Source organism: Anastrepha ludens, chromosome 3 (assembly GCF_028408465.1).
Source record: "Anastrepha ludens isolate Willacy chromosome 3, idAnaLude1.1, whole genome shotgun sequence".
Taxonomy (NCBI): domain Eukaryota; kingdom Metazoa; phylum Arthropoda; class Insecta; order Diptera; family Tephritidae; genus Anastrepha; species Anastrepha ludens.
Genome location: NC_071499.1, coordinates 116,235,725 through 116,258,435, shown reverse-complemented (window position 1 = coordinate 116,258,435; position 22,711 = coordinate 116,235,725). Strand labels below are relative to the sequence as shown.

Here is a 22,711-nt window from a genome sequence, read left to right as displayed (position 1 = left end):
CTTCTTTGCTGATACCAAGTAAAGAAGCACTTGGCTTCATTTGGTGCGCTTATCATTTCCACTTAGCACGAGACCGAAGAAGCGTCTGACGGCTTTCGTTAAGCTTGGACAAAATCACTCACTAACCTACTGCACCAATTAAGCAGAAGATGATGAATGTGAGTGGTAAGGCAGTAAACTCTTAACGCAAATTACTTAAAGTAAATATACGAGTACCATTTACATATCTGTAGAGTTTTTCTTCTGAATTCTGATGCTGACCTTTCAGTTCAAAATTAAACAGCGAATAACAAATTTAGGGCATAGATTAAGCACATAATATGGAATCTCCCCGCATGCGATAAGCTTTTTTTAGCCTATGAATTTGGCTATTAACGCTGGTCTGCCAATCCCTCGCCTCCCTCAAACGAAAGTGAAATCATTGTCAATGACCGATTACCAGCAAACAATCAGCAAAAAGTCAACAGCATCCAAAACGTCGTTTACTGATTGACAAAAAAATCGAAGCTTGGAAAAACACAAAAAAAACATGAAACAAAACAGCAAGTAAATGCCCGCAGCGAACCTTACGGCCGAACAGCGCCGACAACGTGAAATGCGATCAGTGAAGATTGAATTAAAGCAAATTTATTGCCAAAGGCATGAGCGGGTATAGTGTAAGTGTGAGGGGTGAGGGGTGAGAGAGTGCTGTAAGAATCAGAACCTACAGCAGCAGCAACAACAACAACAATAACCAATAAGCCTAAGAACAACCGGATGAGTGACGCTTCCGATGCGCTGTCGCTTTGTATAAAAAGTGCTGATCGATGCTGAATTCAACATCAGTCCAACACTTCTCGTTGTGCGTACACAATCGCAATTAAAGTAAATTAAAATTAAATAAGAACTGCACTACATTTTGCTACACAGCTAAGTTAATTTAAAACAAAACTAACCGAAAAAATGAAATTCTACGTGTGTGTTGTTGCTGTTTTTGCTGTTGCTTTCGCCAGCCTGTGCTTTGTGAGTGAAGCAGTGGTGGCACGCGCCCAATACAAAAACTCAGGTGAGTGAGCCAGATGCGACTATGGGAGTCATACAAATGTAAGGACTTAAGTGGGGGTACACGTTTTCAGTATGTGCGATTGGAATTGAAGGAATATTGGGAGAAAATTGCTTATTTAAAAATACTGCAAAACTTACTCTTATTCACAAGCAGAAAATTTCTTTAAACATTTTTTTTTTAACTTTAATTACTGAAATATAAAATTGTAAAAACGGTAAATATTTTTTCAAAGTAAGATAATTTGTTTTTTGAAGTGCTTTTATTTTTTTATTTTATAAATAATTGTGCAATAATACATTTTCTAACTTAGCACTTGCAACAAAGACCTTCGGCTGAATTTTTGCAAATAAACTTTAAAATTTTATTTAAATTTGGGAGCAAAAATTAAATTTCAAATATTTCTTAATGTAATTCAATTTAATTCTAATTTAACTGAAAAAAAGTGTTTGCAAAATGAAACCTTTTATTGGAATTAAAATACAATTGGAAATTTTACTTTTTTATTTATTATCCCGAAATATTACAAATAATATTTTTAACACAAAAAAAATTAGGCACACAGATTTTTTTGTTTTATTAAATCTGAAATTTCATTTGGCTTGAATAAAGAAATTCTCGACAATATTTTTTTATAGTTTATTCAAACAAACCGTGATAATTTTCATTAATATTTATTCTGCCTCATTCAAAGAGAAAATGTGGTTTCCTGCAATTTCTATTAAAAACCAAAAATTAACATAATTAAATTAAAATAATTAAATAATAATTAAAATTTTAACACACAAAAAATTAATTAAAAATGCATTTAAGCTAAAACTTAGCATGAAATTTAATATTTAAAATAAGTAAAAAATAAATAAACAAAAATCTTAATATGAAATTTATTACTTTCAATAAAGAAATAAATAATTAAACATGTAGAAATAGAATTTAAAATTTGAAAAACAAAATTTAATTAAATAAAAAATAAATATAATATAGGTTAGTGAAAAATAAAAAATATTTTCTTTTACTTTAATTAAACTTTTTCTTAAATATTTTTTATAATACAAAAAATGCGTCACAAAAAGTTTTTATTGAATCTGAAATTTCACTTAACTGAATAAAATAAATTCAAATAAAATTTACTTAGCTTTATTTGAGAAAAAAAAATTATTTTTTCTATCTTTATTCCAAATCAAAAATTTGTATAACAAAATTTAATTAAAACAAAGAATAAATAAATAAAAAGTAGGTTAGTAAAAAATATTTTCTTTTACTTTAATTACATTTTTTCTTTAATTTTTTTCTTTATAATACAAAAAATGCGTCACAAAAAAATTTTATTGAATCTGAAATTTCATTTAATTGAATGAAATAAATTCCAACAATATTTACTTAGCTTTATTTGAGAAAAAACATTTTTTTTTCTATCTTTATTCCAAATCAAAAATTTGTAAAATTATTAAAAAAAAAGAATAAAATATATATTGAAAATAAAATTTCGAGAAAATATTGAACATGAAATTTCTTTAAAAAATTTTAATTTTATTTCAAATAATTTTTTTAATTTAAAAATAGTGAATTTAATTTAAAAAGTTTAATTTTAGGTGAAAAATTTTTTTAATTTAAAAATAATTAATAATAATTTTTAAATAATTAATTTAAAAATAGAATTTAAATTTTATTTCAAAAAATTTTTTTAATTAAAAATTTTAATTTTATTTGAAAAAAAAAAATTTAGTTTAAAAATAATTAGTAATAATTTTTAAATAATTAGTTTAAAAAAAGTATTAAAATTGTATTTCAAATAATTTTTTAATTTAAAAGTATTGAATCTTTAAGAAGAATTCGGAAATTATTTTGTAGAATCTGAAATAATAATAAAAGATATATATTTTAAAAGTCTTTCTTAAAAGTACTATATTTAAAAGTTTTTTAATATCAAAATTAAAATGGAATTTAAATTTATATTCAAGGAAATCTTGCTTCCAATATTTGTAACTCAAAAGCCTTTGTTTTTACAAAAAATTTGAGAAAACATTATGTTTTATTGAAAATTTTATCGAAAACAAAACAACCAAAAAGTCAACAAACAATTTTTTTAAGGCAATTGAAAGGAATTTTGATTAAAATTTATCCAACTCTAGAGTTGCTATTAAAATTTTTTAATTCGAAGATTTTTCTGTTTTGCAAAAAATATTTTTTATTCCTATGCTAGGCAATAATTTTTTAATATATTTCTTTTAATTTTTTTGTTTAATATTTTTGTTTTAATATTTTTTGTTTATTTGTATGAGTTTTTTATAACGCCACATTTTTTAGTATTGAAAGTAAGTTTTATTTAAATTTTTTAAACTCTTGATACAAAAAATTGATACTTAAAATTGATACTAAAATTTTTTAATTCAACGATTTTTTTTTTTCAAAAAATATTTTGTATTCCTATGCAAAAGCGCAGTGAAAAAGTGTGGAGGAATATTTTTTTCATATTTTTTTTATTTAAACTTTTTTTAATCTTAATTTTAATTTTAACATTTATTAATTTATAGCAATGGTATTAACCAGCTAGTGAAATATATATATTTTTTATTTCAATTTTTTGTTATTTCAATTTTTCTTTTTTTAATTTTAGTTTTAATTTTTTAATAGCTATGATAGTAAGCAGCTGGTGCAATAATAATTCTAATAAAGTTTTGTTTATAATTAGAAATAAATAAATAATTAAAGAGTTGAATTTACCTTAAAGAAAGTTAATAACTTTTTTAATTAAAAGACAACCACAAATTTGTTCATCTATAGAAATCCAAAATAAATTTATTTCACTTTCTCACCCACCAGCTTACCCCGGCAAATGTGTCATCTCCGAAGATTTGATTCTGTCACCTGGTCAAACCGGTAAGGCACCCAACAATCCCTGCGCCAGCATCAAGTGCCTGGACGATGGAAATGTCGAGTTCAGAACGTGAGTAACATTTTGCGGAAATAATAAAAAAATATATATGAAACAAAAAGTAAAAAATCATGACTAAAGTTAAGCTGGCAAATATTTATGCCAATATATTAATGAATTCGAAAATCTTCCATTTCATGGCAATAGCTGTCCTGCTGTGGCGCCACCCAAAGGCTGCAAGCAACGCGACTTCGTCAACGCCAAACGTCCCTACCCGGATTGCTGTGAACGCGCCTACGATTGCACGCGTAGCTTTTAAGTGAATAATGCGTCGTGCGCGTAAGCGAACGACAAAGCGGAGAAAAAGGGAGAAACGAAGCGATATAACAACTCAGAAATACCCATCAGTAACCACATAGATACGTCGCCGCCATTAAGCCCATCCACACCAGCATTAACCACTTTGTCAGCATTATAGCCAATAAAAGCGTCACGATCATTCGACACCACCGTCATTACCACTATCATCCTCAGCATCTCGGCATCTCAGCGGTATCATTTTAATCATCGGCAATTACATAGTGCCATCATAGCCATTTGCTTCCTCATTGCCGTTGTGAGGTGTGAGTCAAGCCACAAACACGCCCCGCATTGTTCGGCGCCAGCACACTTGACACATGCGCACACGTTCACCCGCACACACCCATACAGCCATACACCCATACATACATACTCGTATATGCATTCAGCACATTTAAGCTCATCTCAAAGTACAACGCATACTAAGACGGCTGCTGGCTTCAACTGATCTGCACTGATCTTGTCGGCCTGCAGCCCAGCCTAGTTCAGCACCGGCTGGCTAGCGAACCAGCATAACCCTGCCATTCTTTTCTGGTGACTTCCATGGCTTCCGTGTAACCGCAACGCCGTCAGTCACTTTAGTATACCAAATTTATGAACTTGTGAAAATCATTTTACTTGTTTTTTGTTTTTTTTTTTTGGTGTTTTTGTTAACCACCTAGACTAGACTATTAATTACTGCCGCACTCATATTACACTTTTTTTGTTTTTGTTTAATGTTCGCATTCATAATTTGTTAGTTTTTATTTTTGCGCTGTTAAGTTGTTTAAATTTTTATTTTACTTTTTTGGTTTTTTGTTCACATCATTTTTTATGAAATTTTTCTCATTATACACACACACATATAATACAATACACTAATAAATATTGTAAAATAATTATAAAATAAAGTTAAGGCTAGAAACTAAAAAAAAAATGAGATTTTAAATGAGATGTAGTGGGGGTAATACAATGGATGGGTATGTGAAGACACTGGAAGATAAAAGGTGCCACACATACACACACTTAGCGGCAATGAGGTTCTAGAAAAAGGTTTTGTAAAGAGAGATTGGATTGGAGGTACTTGTTCTAATAGGTTTTTTTTTATAGATCACGTGTGACTACTGTCAAACTAAATACATAATTTGTTTCCGTATTCATTGCCATTTCATCATGGAAAGACTTACGCCTCAACAACATTTACAAATCGTACAATTGGATTACGAAAATCGACCTTCTGTGAAAAGTGTTCATCGCGCGCTCAGGTCATTGTAACAGTGAATGGCGCACGCTATTGCACCATAACAAACGACTTCTTAATGCCAGAAATTGAACCCGTGATTTTCGCAACATTTGGTTCAAACAATATAAAGGGTGATTTTTTAGCTATTATCTTTTTAAACAGTTGGTTTAAACAGCTGACGCACGTTTCGTGTTTTGTTTCACTGTCAAACATCTTCAGTTTGGTCGGTCTATAATTTAGCCATGAATCGTCTTACAAACGAACAACGCTTGCAAATCATTGAATTTTATTATAAAAATGCGCGTTCTCTTAAGAAAGTTAAAGATCCACTTTTTTATCGAAAAATTTGTTCAGCGACGAAGCTCATTCTTGGATCAATGGGTACGTAAATAAGTAGAATTGTCAATTTTGCAGTGAAGATCAGCAAGAAGAATTGCAAGAGCTACCAATGTATCCAGAAAAGGTCACAATTTGGTGCGGTTTATGGGCTGGAGGTATCATTGGACCGTACTTCTTCAAAGATGCTGCGAATCGTAACGTAACTGTGAATGGTGAGCGCTACCGTGAAATGATATCCAACTTTTTTTGCCCAAAATGCAAGAGCTTGACTTGCATGTGGTTTCAGCAAGACGGTGCCACATGCCACATAGCACGCGTAACAGTGGACTTGTTGAGAGGCGAGTTCGGTGAACATTTTATTTCACGTTCGGGACCTGTCAATTGGCCACCCGGATCGTGCGATATAACGACTTTAGATTATTTTTTGTGGGGCTATGTTAAAGCTCATGTCTATTCAGACAAGCCTGCTTCAATTAACGCATTGGAAGACAGCATTAAAGCATTTATATGTGAGATACCGGCCGAAACATTGGAAAGAGTATGCCAAAATTGGACTAAGCGGATGAACCATTTGAAGCGCAGTCGCGGTCAACATTTGCATGAAATAATCTTCAAATATTAAATTATATGGACTGTACTATCGATTTAAATAAAATTTTCATGCATTTTTCTGAATTTTACGTGTGTTTTTTTGAAAAACTTTCCTATAGCTCTTAAAAAATCACATTTTGTATGACTTCCTTTAACTCCTATTGGGGCATAGGGGACATAGGTAGAGTGTTTACCTATCACCAAACTAGGATAGGCGGGCTAGCAAACTACTTATTCGAATCTTAATTGCTAACGAATCGTTAAATTCACAGCCTCAGATAAATAATCGGAGACCCTCGTTGACAACTTTTGGTTATCGAATAAGGTTCCAACAAGATGCCGCTTTTTGTCATATAGCCCGTTAAACAATGGATTTACTGCGTCGTCGTTTCGGTGAGCAATTTATCTCCCGTCTCTGTGGGGGTATGTAAAGTCTAAATGCTTTGATTGAGGCATTGGAAGCCAACATTACTAAATTTATTCACGATATACCGACCGAAGTCCTTCAGCGAGTCATTCAAGATTGGTGTTTACGGATGCCGAATTACGGCGCAGTTGCAGTCACCATTTGAATGAGATTCTTATTAAGGGGACCCGGTGGTCTATACATTTCAAAAAGCCGATTTTTTTGTTTTTTTTTTTTGATATTTTGAAAGTATATTAAGAATATACTGTGATATTTTGATGCCGGTGACTAAGCGATACCGGCAAGGCTTGGCGAACTACTACAAAAACGACAAGCAGGATATGTATGAGGAATGGTGGTGGAGCGACAGTCATTGGCCAGTTTTAAATCCGTGTTGTTTCGGAAACGTAGAACTGACTATCTCTCCTGTCTCCTTCTTCTTCTAACTCTACCTCATTAGCGTGTTTAGGTGACTTGCAGAAAGTCATACGAGAGTCAAGGAGAACCCACATCCTGTCAAATACCAATGCGTCACTTACTTCCATCAGCGGTGGAGCGCAGGTGCCTCATGAGAAGTTGATAGCATCCAAAGTTATTAGCCACGACGGTATATTCATGGAGCATGGATGCAAGGATATTTTGGTGCAGCGCGGTCAGAATATTTCACCAATGTCTTCAATTTGTAATTCGATTTAAAATCTAAGAGGAGTCGTATGACCTGATATGTTTGTTTCCGCCAGTAGTGGAGACACTTGAAACCTCGTTCACCCGACAGTGGATTCTATACAACCGGAACGACCCGGATTTATATCCAGCCAAGCACTGTCATTTCAGCAAAATTCCTCGTACATGAAGGGAAAATGTTTACGACTCTTGAAGCCTTATTGCTCAGTTATACACCATCTCGGCATCCTCCAATTAGACAGTAACACCACAGCACTTACGCAAGAACTCCATACCAAGCGTTGCAAGTAATTTGTCGGTTGAAAGGCACAGCGCCTGAAACGTTTGGTATGGAGTTCCACCTTAGACGACAACCTTAGCTTAAATAATAACAAAATATATGTGAGGACGGTTTTAGTAGCGAGGGACCTATCGAAAGTTTGTCTGAATACTGTCCGGTCTAGTCGTTGTGATTGTGTCTTGTCATGGATCTCGACAATGTAGTTGAAGAGATGCCTCCTAACATGCCTGGGAAGCGGCTCTGGTTGAAGCAGTTGTCGGCCCGGGTAAAACCTGCGGTAGCACCACTGCCTATCACCAGAGAGGCGCAGCGGAATTTTGAACCGAAGGACCAATTGCTTTAAATGTCGCCAGCAACATTTCTTTGTCTTTACCCCAAGTACTGCCGGCTATCAACTTGGGAACCTCGTTGCGATTTCGGACTTAAGTGGCAATTGTGGTTGTGTGCGCAGAGGAGAGCAAACTGTCGAAGGTTATTCCTAAAATTTTGGGGTTGTTTACAGTCGGTTTTGGTGTATTGTCCACTTTGACCTTGAGCTGTAATTTGACCTCCTTTGCCCAGGTGGTAAAGAGTTCGCCGTGGACTAAGTGGGGGTAAGTTGTAGATTCTTCGCGAGAAAGACTGATGAGGCATTCATTTACTTTGGCGCACAGGCGATCAATGTCATTGCCCGACGTCATTATCGTACAGTCGTCAACGTAGGAGACTAGGAAGATTCTCCCTGGTGGCTGCGGGAGCTTTGAGATGCAGAAGTTAAAAAGCAAGAGCGAAGGACATATCCTGCGGAACACCTTGCTTTATCTTCCTCTGTTTCGAGTTTTGGTGTCGAAAAATTACTGACGAGTGCCGACCACTTAGATAGTTAGCAAACCACCTCTTCAGCCCTGGCGGGAGTGTCGACTGTATAACTGTTGTTTAAGCCCGCGGTTTATCTGGTTGTTTATGACGTTGAATGCTGTGGTGGTATTATACACTCTTCGGAATCCAAGCTGATGTAGTGTTGGGGCCAGATGTTTCGTATAGAGTGGGAGTAGGAGGGCTTCAAGAGCCTTTTTAAGTAGTGGGACCACTCTCCCTGATTTCCACTTGTTAAGAATTATGAAAGTGACCATTGACATATTGAAAACCCTTGTGAAACCTTGTGAAAACACAGGTTCTCCAGCATCAGCACGTTAAGTCCGTCAGTGCCAATGGCTTTTGATGCTTTTGCTTTGTTGATGTCCACCTGAACCACATCACTGAAGATATTAAGTGGCGCACTGTTGTTCGGTAGTTTGTGCAGCCCACGACGCTTTGAACTGTCGGCCGGAGGATGCAATAGCGCGGCAGTCGTTTCTCTCTCGTGCTAACGGGCGCCAGTGGGACACAGCAAATTAAGCCAAGTCTTTCTCCCCCTTATCGTTCCAACACAGAGGAGGTCTTTCTCTTCCTCTTCTACAGCCAGCTGAATACTTTCAGAGCCGGAGCTTTTGTATTCATTCGGACGACATGACTCATCCAGCGTAGCCGCTGGATCTTTATTCGCTACGCTATGTCTACATCGTCGTAAAGCTCATACAGCTCTTCGTTCTATCGCTTCCGAAACTATAATCTTTCTCTGAAACACTCCAAGAGGCGCCTCATCGGACATTGCCATTGTTCAAGGTTCTGCGCCATACGTTAGTACGGGCATGATGAGAGCCTTGTAGAGTGTTCGTTTTGTTCGTCGAGAGAGGACTTTACTACTCATTTGCCTACTTAGTCCAAAGTAGCACTTGTTGGTAGGAGAGAGTCTCCGTTGGATTGCAAGCCTGATATTGTCATCGGTGTTCATGTTGGTTCCTAGATAAACGAAGGCTCTTACAACCGCGAGATCATAACTGTCTACAGTGGCTTGGGTGCCGATACGCGAGTGTGCCGACTGTTTGTTTGATGATAGTAGATATTCCAGTAGGTACTCTTGGCACCAACAGACTCCTTCGCTTTGCTTCTTTACCCAGTTTGGAAAAAGCAGAACCAACAGCGCGGTTGTTAAGGCCGATACAAATTTCGAAATTTTGGAACCTTCATTTCAACTCAGTATTCCCAATTACAATTTGACATAGAATAAACTTTATAAAATCTGAAACATAATTTGAAAAAGCATTTTCCTAATTCAAAAAACAAAAAAAAGTGCGTGCAACGTAGTACACAGAATTGAAACTGTCAGGGCAGACAAAGAAAGAGGGACCCGAGAGAGATTGAGAGAGAGAGAGAGAAAAAATATATATCTAAATGAATTCACAACATTTGCAGAGAATACAAATAGACAAAATTAAAAAAATCGGAGAAGGGTCGGCCGGTGTAGGTAAACGCTGGAGACAAACCGTGGCAACAACGCGCACTACTCCGAGTGTTTATCACCCGCACAAACGCAGTGATTCCAGGACCGCAGCAACGGCACAAATTACCTCAAGGCAATACCAATAAATCCGACGTTGGAATGGATAGCTCTTTACAGTATGCACAAGCACTACCAAGGAAACGGAAATAAGCGCCAAAAAGCAGACACCAAAAAAAACGCCAAAAAAACTGGTACCAAAAAACGCCCCAACCAGTAGGCACCAAGGAAATATAACGCCGAAAAGTAGGCACCAAAAGTATATTTCCTACAAGTTTGCACCAACAAGCGCAAAAAAGTAGGCAGTGTTATTTCTAACTAGAAATTAGCAACCACAAGAAAAACTCAGGAAAATTTGCCTAAAGTGTATCTAAGATACATATATACTAGCAAACCCGCGAACTCCGTTTCGCCACCAGATGGCTTCGTTTTTTGTAACATTTCGTTTAGGGATTAAAAGATGAAAAAATATTTTTTTTTTGTTTGATATTTGAAAAGGAAAAATTATATTTCGTTTATCCGTTTCATTGAAGTTCTTTTGGTAGACCACATTTTTTGTTCTTTAGTATGACGTTAACACAAACAAAGCGGATGGTTTCCCAACTCGTGAACACGCAACGTATAGTTGCCCATGTGAAAAGACTGATTTTCTAAGTTTATCCGGCAAACACTAAGCGATTGGCTTTGCGACTTGTTAATTGTTATTGCGAACGCAAGGCGAACCGGAAATTGCAATCGTTTAAACTCAAACGGCAGATCAGTCGGAATCATTGGTATTCGAGAAATACATACATTTTCACCTGCGTAATTGCATTAATAATGGTTGCCTCAATCAAATTCGGCATAAGTCTTTTTACCGCAAGTCAAGTACCGTAGCCGAATGGGTTGGTGCGTGATTACCATTCGGAATTCACCGAGAGGTCGTTAGTTCGAATCTCGGTGAAGGCAAAATTAATAAAAACATTTTTCTAATAGCGGTCGCCCCTCGGCAGGCAATGGCAAACCTCCGAGTGTATTTCTGCCATGAAAAAGCTCCTCATAAAAATATCTGCCGTTCGGAGTCGGCTTGAAACTGTAGGTCCCTCCATTTGTGGAACAACATCAAGACGCACAGCACAAATAGGAGGAGGAGCTCGGCCAAACACCTAACAGAAGTGTACGCGCCAATTATTATAATTTTTTTTTTTTTTTAAGTACCGTTGCAAAGTCGTGGTGGATTTAAATTACGCAATATCATAATAACTGAACCAACTTTGAGTTGCAAGTTAGTGCCCATTTACACGAGGAGACAACTGGAAGGGAAACATTTTGTTCGGGGGTGAAGGACGGCCGCGGAAGAGAGAAGGGAATTCGTCTCCTGTACTGGCGACACGCTTTGTGCTTCTTATTCGTATTTCCAATCTTAAAGCAATTTTTGACAGTTGCTTCATTTGTTTTCTTCTTTTGTGGGAGAAGGTTCTGAGTTATGTGTTGGTTTTCAAGCAAACGGAAGATAACAAAGATGACAAACATCCGAACGCTGCTTGGGAAATGCACGATTATTTTTGCTAGTAAATTAGGTATAATTTAAAATAGTTGTGGGACATGTTTATGTTGATTTCTAATTTTTCCCTGCATTTCTAGATACTCCAGTTAATTTTAAGTTAATTATTTATGTATGAAGTATTTTTAATTTAATTTTTTTTATTCAAGTACAATAATTTATAAATATATTTAAATAAAAAAACAACAAATTATTTATTATTTAGCAAGTTTGCATTTTTCATTCATATATTTAAGAAATTGTTGACGAACGTTTTCCGCTTTACATGTAAGCGCGTGCGAGAATACATCCGAAACAGACGATGCTAAAGCATTAAATGTCAAAATGTTGCCGAAAACAATTTTGCCCGTGTGGCCGCGAATGAGACATGAAAAGAGAATTTCTAGTGTGTCCCTTCCAGATGTCTCCGTGTGTAAATCGGGTATTATATGGTGCAAATCCTGGTAATTCCAGAGAGTTCAAAAACTCCGTTGGATAATTTACTACATCATGGGGATTTGTTATGGAATCAACGAATTTGTATGTCACCAAATCGCCATCGAATGGTGAATGGTGAAATTCAGTGCGTATACATCATTATTCTTTGCGGCGAGAATTGCTCGTTACTTAGCCAAGCATAATTCTGATAATTTTCACTAATGTTTGGGAAAACATTTTCAATAAGAGCTAATTGAGAGTCTACAAATCGGCAAAAGTCGTTGGTAAGAGTAATTAATCCAGCTGTCGCATCATCTGGGACTTTTCCATTTCCAACAGCTAACAATTGTTTGGAAAATTGTGGAGCACTTTGTTCATTTTGAAGTTGAACTCTCATATTAGTGGTTAGCGATAATGTTTTTACGTTATTCCACAAAGTTGATGCCATCAGGCAAGCATTCAATTCATCTGCAGGCGTTCCACGGGGAATTACTGGCAACGTTTGCCTGAAATCGTCTGCCAACAATACGATCAAGCCGCCAAAGGTGTGGTTATATCGCCGAAGGTCCTTCAGTATGAAGTTAGGTGCTTCAAGTGATTTCTGCAATGCAAACGCTAAGATTCAAGCAGTAATCAGTGTTGCAATCATATAGAAACGCTGCTCGATTCAAATCAGCCCTTGATAATTCTCTTCTTGTGCGTCGAAAATAATCTACTTGTCGATCTCTGTTATTTGCTCGACGATTTCGCATTGCCAACCGAGCCGTTTCACGGGCTGCCTGGCTTTGCTCTTGTGATTGAGAAGCACGAAGTCGACCCATACTAACGCGGCGCTCTTTCATTCGCAATGTTTCGTAACCTTCTTGCATTATGGCTTTGCCGGGAAAGATTCGATCGTCTGGGTCGCGGCATTGATAATGATGATTCAAAGAGAATACAAATTACTGTGATTATATATTTGTGACAAAATTTATATTATCAAATTTTCTACTTAACCATAGACAAAATTACGTTTAGCTGTCATTTGCGTTTTGTTATTCCATGTCAGATGCCTTTTTTGCTATACCACATTTTATAATGACTTCACGGAAACGGGTTCGAATGGGATAAAAAGTATCCTATGTCCGTCTCTTGGTTCTAAGCTAAAATCGATTCAGCCGTTCTCGAGTTGTAAATAGTGTAACTAACATGACTTTCTTTTATATATATAGATAAGGTATAGCTCTCTCTCTCATTTTCCTCTACGTTATATCTTTTTTCTCTTTCGCGGAACGAAAATGCCCAAAACATTGCATGGCCTTGAAATTTTACTCTCCATTCTCGGTCGCCCATCGACGCCTAAAAAGTTCACTTCAAAAAATTAAAGGTAAAAATTAAGATATTAAAAATCAAAAAGGTTATATGATAAATTCATTTTTTTTTTTCATTGAACTATTTGAAACTATTAACACAAAATTGCTATCGGCGACTATTTACTCTTTTCGTAGATTTTCGCCCTTCTTTATTTTTAATGGAACCCTTGAAACATTTATGAAACGCCTCCAAATATAAATACGAATCAGCATCACAAAAGCATATAAATCTTTTTAAATTATTGTATTGTAAATTACGCTTGTATACACACGTATGTGGTAGAGTACGCACATTGTTTTTGCCGCTTACTTGGTTTACTCACTTGGCAGCAAAATTTCTCGCAATCTCTAACAAAAGCTGGAGCTAACTTATAAAATTCGTATCCTAGATTTACGTAATACTTTTCAGTCTTATTTATGTGCATATTTTATTTAAATAATTCTGTAGGGAATTGTGATGGAAATTCAACTTTGAAAGTACTACGCTGAGCGGCTTCTTCTTCAGCGGCAATAGCAGCGTTAATGAAATCCCTGCGATGGAAGAGAAAAGAGATAAAAGCAATGAACACTTTGCGCTTTAGTTATCAGCTTTAACACTTACTCTTCTTCAGCTAGCGTTATATTAACACGGCCAGTTGAAATTTGTGTGGGACGTATGGAACCAAAAAAGTCTGTTATAGGCACCTTACTGGGATCACGTCTATAGAGATCTTTACGTACGCCAACTGTTGAAATACAAACGCGTTTGGGACAAACTTGAAGCTGGAGAAAATAAAAAAATTATACAATCTGGGTATTTGCAGTCTATAAATATTGTCGCAGTGCTTGTACTTACGAATTCGTCCATTGTCTTTTTGCTGTGGGGTTGTACTTTTTCCAAAAACTCCAGCGCGTAGTAGGTATAGCGATCAATCATATATACGCCAATAGACTGGTCAACGTGGTGCTGGGGGGAAAAAACCACAAAATAATTTTCAAACTTCATAGAAGCGGAAAAGAGTTTGGTAAATTATATATTGTTGTTCTTGTTACTGCAACAGCATAAAATATTGCCCATAGATTTTTAGGAATTGTTGCTGAAGTGACAGTTCCTCAGTCAATAAATAAACGGGCCGTCTGGCAACCTATACGCGACAAACAAATCACTCCAGCAGAATTCCCAGTACATATCTGGGGACTGTTTATGCTGCTGCAACTACAACAATTTTAAAATCAACTACAGCCCCACTTGCTTTCAAAATCCATTGCTTAATTACTTGTTGTTGTAGCAGCATAAACATTCCCCCTACCTACATACGGGGAATGCTGCTGGAGTGACAGTCCTTGGCCGGATATAAATCCGGGTCGTTTCGGTAACGTAGAACCGACTGTCGTGGAAACGATTGCTTAATTACTTTCTTAGGTTTATGAATTTTCCGCTTAATTCGTACTGGAACTCTTACCGATAAGGAATCCTCACCCACCAAACTGCTTGCCACCGCCAGCACATTAGGTGAAGTGAATTTCTCATACAGCGAAGCCGCCTGGCAGGTATCTACCATGAAAAATAGCTCATTGTAACTAAGAAAAGAGAAAAAATTAGTTAGTACCGTAAAGTTAATAATGAATTACAGTTCCCATCCCATTATAACGGGTATCACTGCTTTAACAAAATAAAATATTTCCACTCACCGCTTCTTTTCCCACATTTGCTCCACAGCATCGGCTAATTCTTGACTGGTAATCTCTTCCGAATCTTGAAATTTGAGAAAACCATCACCACCGTGTCCAGTCAAATAAATCAAAACATTACTGCCAGCATCGGTAAGCAATTTTTTCGAACGAGCTGTACCATTTTGGGTACGACCCGTCAGTAGGCGTACAAAATTCTCTACTGTCACTTCATAGCCACGATAATCCACTTCCACATCATCACCATAAACATTTATATGTTGTTTCGCATTATTGTACACCTGACCTGGGCGTGGGTTGCGTGCATTGCAAGCCATATCATCAGCCAACATAAGTATAATCTGGGAGTCCGGTATGCCCAGCCGCTTTACAGAGCGATAGATACTCAATACATTGGCCACATGGCGGTAGTTGAACCAGAAACGTGACGCATCTACCAGCACTGCCCAGTTGTTGGAGTGAGTCGAACGCTGTACAGATTCCACATACTTTTCGGGAAGTTGGTTGTTAGGCTGCCGGTTAAAATTTGTAATGAATTTGTGCCGACCAGTTGTGTTGTACACTTACCTCTTGACTGGCGATTTGTGTGAGCACATAGCAAAATGTACAGACAACAAGGGCAGTCTGGTAAAATTTGTGCATTTTAATGATTCAAGATTTAGAAATATTAAAATAATTAAGACAATTAGATAAACAGTCTTCAGTTGACTGTCAGCTGTTTCGCCTAGAATTGTTTACGATTGACAGATTGACAGCAGCGGCCCGATTGGCTGTGAAGCAAAAACAACCCTGGATAACTCGTACAGAGTGACATAGTGCATGTGTTTTTAATTATATCATATAAAACACAGGGCGCTAGAAATGCTATTTTTCTAACTATACAGATATATATAGTTTTTTGTGGAATTTTTATGTTTTTTTTTGCAAAATGTATAACAAAACAAGCAGCATTTAAAGGATTATAATTTAGTTTACGCTATTGCATTTGATTGTTTTTATAGTAAATGTCTAGTTAACATCGAATCGCATCACTCTTTTACATCCCACTAAGTCAGATCACATTTCCTAAAACGAGACCACTCACATCACATTCAGTCACATCACATCACATCTCATCCTATCATATAATTTCTACACAGAATAAATTATAATATCATCACTTATCTTAGAATTACTTATAAACTATAAGCGTTTTTTTTTTACTATACAGACACATATAGTTTTTTGTTAAACTTTAGGTATTTTTGCAAAATGTATAACAAAACAAGCAGCATTTTAAGCAACATAATTCAGTTTACGCTACTGCATTTGATTGTTTTTATATCCCACTAAGTCAGATCAAATCTCCCAAAATCAGATCAAATCGCATCATACCACACACGTCACATCACGTCACATCACATCAAATAATTTCTGCAGAGAATGAATATTAATATCAGTAATCTCAGAGTTATTTATTGGTGTCTGTGACATAATTTTGAGTTTACGCTACTGCATTTGATTGTTTCTATAGTAAATGTCTAGTTAACTTCTAATCGCATCACTTTTTTATATCCCACTAAGTCAGATCACATCTCCTAAAATGAGATCACTCACATCACATCACATCACGTCACGTCACATCGCATCAAATCACATCACATCATTGTCGTCCTATCATATAATTTCTGCAAATAGTGAATTTTATTATCATCACTTATCTCAGAATTACCTATTGCTACCGTGACTGAGGCATACTTTTGAATAAGTGACTTAATTTTGTATTACATATATTATAATTTATAAATTTCTATTTTTATTATGCGCGTTTTCAAATTTTGCCACTTTAATGCACTTTTTTTTGTATAAATACACGCCTATTCATTTACATATAAATACAAATATTGGCAAACCTCTCGCCCGTGCTGAAAATATTACATAAAACATTTCAGAAATTTCTAAATAAATTAAATTTTTTAAAAAAATGTTGTATGGATTTTTTTCTGCCGTTAAAAAGAAGAAACAAAAAATCAAAACAGAAAATAAGTTCGTTTGCATGCATGTTTTTTGGATCTTTACCAATTCACCAAATAGCCAATTATTGTTCAGTGTTACATTTTTCAAGCAGTACAAAAAAAAAGATGCAGGCATATAATTTATTACTTAAAAATCATTTGGAAAGTGCAAACGTTCTACTCATATCTGAATATTTTCATGAGAGCTTAAAGCAAAAAAAAAAGAAAAGAATGTATTTATACCAAAATGTTTGCCACCAAATTTTGGAGGGAAGTTGCTCATAGAGAACATTGGACGGTGCGAACGTATGCGCTCTGTTTTAGTGATGCTTCCGTCTCCTTTTCGAGATGGCAACGCATTCGAGAAGCCGTTAGATTGATGTTTCTGAGACGAGTCGGAAAAGCGGCATTAATCGCTCAATCATATCTAAATTCCGTGCAGAATAATTTTCATTATGCAATTGTCCGAGAGGATAAAAAAGACTGAAAAATTAGCCTTTAATGAGGTTTTTTCTAAAACTACGTACAAAATCCGCTCGTAAGAAATTTTCCCAAATTCTTGAAAGTTCTCTGCTCATATACGTCGACTCTTCCTGCCCCGAAAAGTGTGCATTGTTTAGTGCTTAACAGTTACATATACTCCCAGACTAGTTTCAAAGTAGTCCCAAAAGTACCTAGGCAAGAAACGTGGCACTGCTGTCGAAGTGTATGCCAATGTGCGCGTTTGTGACTCACCATTTTAACGATTATAGTCGTATTCAGGAAAACAGGAATATCAATTTTGAGCAAATTTTTTAAACACAAACATATATTTTATACTTTATACTTATATGTATTTACTACTAGTCATGCTATGCCATTAACACGTTTCAATTATTACATCTAAAATGCCATCTTAATTAGTAAAAGTTTAGTTTAGTTAGTATTTTTGATTACTAAATATAAGAAGAAGGAAAAAATGATTTAAAATTCTTAAAGTTTACTGCTGCTTCATTTCCAGTGCACCTTGCGATGCGGCAGCTTTCAGATTAGGCAAAAACATTTCCCAAACATTTTGTTGATAAAGCAGCGTCTCATTATTCAACCCACCGTCGCAGATGAGATGCCGAGCGCAACACTCCGGAAAGGGCGCATGTTGATTGACAGCATCGCCCCACGTGCAGCCATCTGGGGTGCCAATAGCGCTGCAGCTATAAATATATTTTTGAAAAGGAAAATGAAAGAAATTAGGTTACACATTTTTCAAAGTCTAATTGCATGCCGTAAACTTATAAACCAAATCGACATAAGCAGATGGTCCAGCAATAAAAATCACTTCAACACTCACCCACTGGTTTGTGCATCGCCATTTTCGTTTTCACAGCGTATTTCGGCACAGTCATCTGGTGATTTGACTGTCTCGCCAGGCGAGAGGATAACCGTTTCGGTGATCGTGCATTTACCAGGATGTGCTGAAAGTGTAAATAAAGAATTAGTTGTTGTTGCAATTCAAGAAAAGTAGCTCCTAAAGTCACCATCGCTGTGATAGTTTCCTCGTGCCTGCCATGCTGCTACCCGCCCACCACCGAGGCAGAGCAGCGCTGTAAGCAACAACAAAGCTTTAAAACTCCAACACATCAGCAATTGCCGATGCGCCTCCAACGAAACTCTGGAGGCGACTAAACTTGGCCAAGATGAGCGCTTATTTATGAACCAAATGATGTTTTAACTGCTGAGCTGATGAGCACGTCGAACTGGAGCCAAAACAAACTGAGAATGTTAATATACTACAGAGTTGCCAAGTGGTCGGGCTATAATGCCGCGTGAATGCCCGCTTAAATAAAAAGTATAAGAAGGAGGATTGATTAACGACATTAGAAAAATGTAAAGGAATGGAAGTACAAAACTAGTTATAACCTATGAAACCGGATTTTTATATTACATAATAAAAAAAATGCTTGACTAATCGCATCGAACCTTCAGGTAGGTAGGTAGGTCAAATGGTTGAAGCACCACTCTGGCACTCCCCAAGTAGCACTAAACCGCCGTTTTGATACCATTATGAGACGTCCAATAGGCAGATATCTACAGCCAGCCAGAGCTGTTGATATAATGAAGAATCTTTATTCGAAGTAATTTCTTAATAAAAAAACCGTTGTGGCAAAAAATATGTATTTTATTCACAGTAAAGTTTTTAAGAAAAAATTTACAACTGTCATTAAAAAATGGTGGGGAAAAAATTAGCCAGTTGTCAAGACAAGCTTATGGAAATAAAACTACATTCCTATCAAACCGGAATTTTTCATATTACAAAAATTCATTGTGATTATTAGCAAATGGCAAGACGTGTTTCATTTAAGGTATTGTTTTTTTTATACAAAAACAAAACACTTTCATATTTCAAAAACGGCAGTAAAGGTAGTATTCGAAAAAATGTCGCTTTCATTATTCGAAAATATTAGAAAACGTTTCAAGTAGCTATTCTTCAAAGCAAAGGTATAATACTTAGTCCTGCCATTAATTCTGTTACAAGTTAAGTCCGTTATACAGGGTGGGCCATATAGCGTTTGCTTTTTGAACCACCTATTTTTTTGAGAATAGTAACACAAATGACATGTGAAATGTGTTCATACTTTACTTACAGGTTTGACATTTACGAAATGGGACGCTATACGCTTGAACAAAATTGGGAAATATTGAAAACCTATTGCCAAAGTGGTGAGTCTTCTTCTTCTTCTCTGATTTTTACAACGGTGGCTACGTCACTAAGCAAAATTGTCTGATTTGGGGCTCAGAAAATCCACACGTTACTGTAGAGAAGCAAATGCATCCACAACGAGTCACTGTTTGGTGCGGTTTTTGGTCTGGCGGCATCATCGGGCCATTTTTTTTCGAAAATGAGCGACGAGCCGCGGTTACAGTACATGGCCAGCGTTACCGTGACATGCTCAACGAGTTTTTGTTTCCAAAAATTGAAGAGGATGACATGGACGACATTTGGTTTCAACAGGACGGTGCAACTTGTCACACTGCCAAAGTTACACTCGAACTTTTGGCTACCGTTTTTGAAAACCGAATAATCAGGCGAAATTCCGATATCAATTGGCCGCCTCGGAGCTGTGATTTAAGCCTGTTGGACTATTTTTTGTAGGGAGCCGTTAAGAACAAATGCTATGCGAACCATCCAGAGACGATTGATGCTTTAAAACACGAAATCGAAGTTGCCATTCATGAAATTAGAGCCCAAACAATCGAACATGTGCTTAAAAAATTGGGTTGATCGAATGGCCTACTGTAAAGCCAGTCGTGGCAGTCATTTGAACGATATTATTTTTCATTCATAAATGACAATGTTCAAGCTTCAAAATAAAAAAAAAAGTTTGAAAAAATAATGATTGGTTTTTTTGTTTTATAGCCGATTCAAAAAGCAAAGATATGAAATTATAATACTGTTTTCAATGAAGTTAGTTTTATTTAATCATGTAAATATTAAAAAAAAATAATAACAATTTTCATTTGAAATGGTCATTATTTGCTTTTGCACAAGCCTTAAAACGACGGTCAATCTTCTGCGGCTGTAAACCCAAGAATATTATTTTTTAGCCACTGCTAGGTGGCTGGAGCGGAATCTTGTTGGAAGATCCAACGCTCTCCATTAAAGAGAGTACTGCTCAACTGCTTCACCACGTCCTCTAAGACAAGCTCCTCGCACACTTTTGCCCCGATTTTAATCCCTTTTTCGTAGAAATGAAGAAATGTAACGCATTTACTAGACAATCTCGTCAAATCATTACGGAGGCTGAATGGTGGTCACGCTGAACTCTTGGAACAACATTTTTTGCGTTGTTAGAAGTTTTAGCATAGATTTTGTCGTTTTGCTTATTCAAAACTTCTTCAGCAGTGAAAATTTTCTCTTCAGTGAAAAGATTATTTTCAAGGCCGTGTCACCGAAGAAACTGCTTGCATCTGTCGAGTCTAATTTCCTTCAAGCGCGTTGTCAAAAGATGACCAGTTGAGCGATGGAAGGATTTGATGCGGAGATCATCTCTGATTAGTCTTGACATGGATCTGGTCGATATATTCATTTCCCTGGCCATGACTTTCTGTTTCTAAGGTGATTTCTGCGAATTCTTTCTCGAACGGCTTTTATGACTGCTTGGCTCGAACCACATTAAGATGACAACTGCTTTTTCTGTCTGTCACTTCAGACGGTAAACCAGCATTCTCGAAATATTAAGTTTTATCAGCTATTCGTAAATCTTACTTGCACTTTTACCACACTGCAATCACTGCAACACGATTTTCCTTAGCTCCCCACTCTATTGTTAACAAGCAAAATTTGGCATGAAACTGAATATATTGTAATTTATAAGTAGACAATGCATACGAACAAAAGCAAAAATAATTCACATTTTTTCTCCGAATTTGTTCTCGCAGTACGCATTGAAAAATTTGTCACAGTACCTATGGCAAGACTTAGTATATCAAGTCAAACTTTTTTTTATAAATTAACAATTAAACCAAAAATAATCCTTTGTTGAAAATTTTGAAAAAGTTTGAATTTAAAAAAATCACTTGAAAACTGAACTTAAGTCTGAAGCAAACTTATCAGAGTCAAAGTACATCTCAGACTATATCTCAGTATATCTATGAAAACCCAACTTACTATTTCAAATGCCTACTTATCAATTTGAAATCTCTTCAGCCTCGGCGATTTATTTTGTCTTTATCTTTCGCCTTTCTTCTAAATATTTATTCTAGATATTGCGGATTGTTCCTCCCTTCTGTACTATTTCTTCTATTTTTATATGTATCTCGCGCTTCGTAATTTAGATTTTTTCCATATTGGCTTTATAAAAACTCTGAATGAAAGGAATGAACCGATCATGAGATTAATTTTACTTCCTCTAAAGACTCTTTCAATGAACTTCATAATTTTTTTGCTAAAACATCTGTAAGACGATTTGATTGTACGTGACTAATTTTGAAAAACTATAAAATTATAAATGAAAAATAAATATAAACAAATAAACCCGGAATTTTGTATATGATTGTCTTTATGGCTAGATAGAGAGATATCGGAATATCGAAAGGCAAGGCAACTGAACAAAAAGGGTGTACGCGCCAAATATATATATTATATATATATATTAGAGTGTCCCAAAAAAATTAAAGTGCTTTTTTTTTAACGCATACCCTCTTATTTTGTTTGAATGGTCTCAAAACATCCAAAAATAAAGTTTCGTCTATTTAGAATCATGGCAACCCGTGCCGAGTTGCGCGGAAACCTGTCGGTACTTGTATAGTACGGCGCGCGCGAACTGTCGGATTGATTGCATGTAATTACTTGTTTATTTTATGAGTAATCGCGTTTTTTTTCGTGTAGTCAACATGTCAGTGGAGTTACGAAGTTCCAAAAAGGAGATATTTCTAATAGGGGACGTAAAACATCAAATCACCGGTTCTAAACTTCCCTCTAACGGGCAAGTACTGGCAGTTTTGTTCTTTAATATTCGTGAAGTGAACTTAAGTGTCAATGAAAGTGCAAATCTCACAATTCGTGAGTGTATTATTTATTGGGAAAAGGCATGTATACC

The 22,711-nt window shown here is 36.0% G+C and overlaps 3 protein-coding genes across 4 annotated transcripts; 1 reads left to right on the top strand and 2 right to left on the bottom strand.

Moving 5' to 3' along the window:
• Positions 1 to 837: 837 nt before the first annotated feature.
• Positions 838 to 5,106, top strand: LOC128856726 (uncharacterized). The gene is made up of 3 exons (XM_054092041.1): positions 838 to 1,045; positions 3,866 to 3,989; positions 4,125 to 5,106. The coding sequence occupies exons 1-3, from the start codon at positions 943 to 945 to the stop codon at positions 4,234 to 4,236; spliced, it is 339 nt and encodes a 112-aa protein (XP_053948016.1). The 5' UTR covers positions 838 to 942; the 3' UTR covers positions 4,237 to 5,106.
• An 8,483-nt stretch (positions 5,107 to 13,589) lies between these two features.
• On the bottom strand, positions 13,590 to 15,891 carry LOC128858865 (putative GPI-anchor transamidase). 2 transcript variants are annotated; one of them, XM_054095410.1, is made up of 6 exons: positions 15,709 to 15,891; positions 15,142 to 15,629; positions 14,913 to 15,030; positions 14,306 to 14,416; positions 14,072 to 14,232; positions 13,590 to 14,001 (listed from the first exon to the last, which is right to left on the bottom strand). In XM_054095410.1, exons 1-6 carry the CDS (start codon positions 15,781 to 15,783, stop codon positions 13,899 to 13,901), a joined length of 1,056 nt encoding a protein of 351 aa, XP_053951385.1. In that variant the 5' UTR covers positions 15,784 to 15,891; the 3' UTR covers positions 13,590 to 13,898. The 2 variants fall into 2 exon arrangements, with proteins under 2 accessions (XP_053951385.1, XP_053951384.1); XM_054095409.1 differs by having other exon boundaries at positions 15,142 to 15,653; positions 15,709 to 15,890.
• Positions 15,892 to 17,903: 2,012 nt separating this feature from the next.
• Positions 17,904 to 18,817, bottom strand: LOC128856725 (uncharacterized). The gene is made up of 3 exons (XM_054092040.1): positions 18,650 to 18,817; positions 18,463 to 18,586; positions 17,904 to 18,325 (listed from the first exon to the last, which is right to left on the bottom strand). The coding sequence occupies exons 1-3, from the start codon at positions 18,750 to 18,752 to the stop codon at positions 18,115 to 18,117; spliced, it is 438 nt and encodes a 145-aa protein (XP_053948015.1). The 5' UTR covers positions 18,753 to 18,817; the 3' UTR covers positions 17,904 to 18,114.
• Positions 18,818 to 22,711: the final 3,894 nt, after the last annotated feature.

What these genes read in the sequence shown, in the direction of transcription:
- LOC128858865 (XM_054095409.1), bottom strand. Translation starts at nt 15,783, where the DNA reads ATGCACAAATTTTACCAGACTGCCCTTGTTGTCTGTACATTTTGCTAT. An exon ending in AAAAGACAATGGACGAATTC is followed by an intron (nt 14,233 to 14,305) that starts GTAAGTACAAGC and finishes TATTTTCTCCAG; the next exon opens with CTTCAAGTTTGTCCCAAACG. An exon ending in ATAACGCTAGCTGAAGAAGA is followed by an intron (nt 14,002 to 14,071) that starts GTAAGTGTTAAA and finishes CTTCCATCGCAG; the next exon opens with GGATTTCATTAACGCTGCTA.
- LOC128856725 (XM_054092040.1), bottom strand. Translation starts at nt 18,752, where the DNA reads ATGTGTTGGAGTTTTAAAGCTTTGTTGTTGCTTACAGCGCTGCTCTGC. An exon ending in AGGAAACTATCACAGCGATG is followed by an intron (nt 18,587 to 18,649) that starts GTGACTTTAGGA and finishes TTACACTTTCAG; the next exon opens with CACATCCTGGTAAATGCACG. An exon ending in GGCGATGCACAAACCAGTGG is followed by an intron (nt 18,326 to 18,462) that starts GTGAGTGTTGAA and finishes ATATATTTATAG; the next exon opens with CTGCAGCGCTATTGGCACCC.
- LOC128856726 (XM_054092041.1), top strand. Translation starts at nt 943, where the DNA reads ATGAAATTCTACGTGTGTGTTGTTGCTGTTTTTGCTGTTGCTTTCGCC. An exon ending in CGCCCAATACAAAAACTCAG is followed by an intron (nt 1,046 to 3,865) that starts GTGAGTGAGCCA and finishes CTCACCCACCAG; the next exon opens with CTTACCCCGGCAAATGTGTC. An exon ending in GGAAATGTCGAGTTCAGAAC is followed by an intron (nt 3,990 to 4,124) that starts GTGAGTAACATT and finishes TCATGGCAATAG; the next exon opens with CTGTCCTGCTGTGGCGCCAC.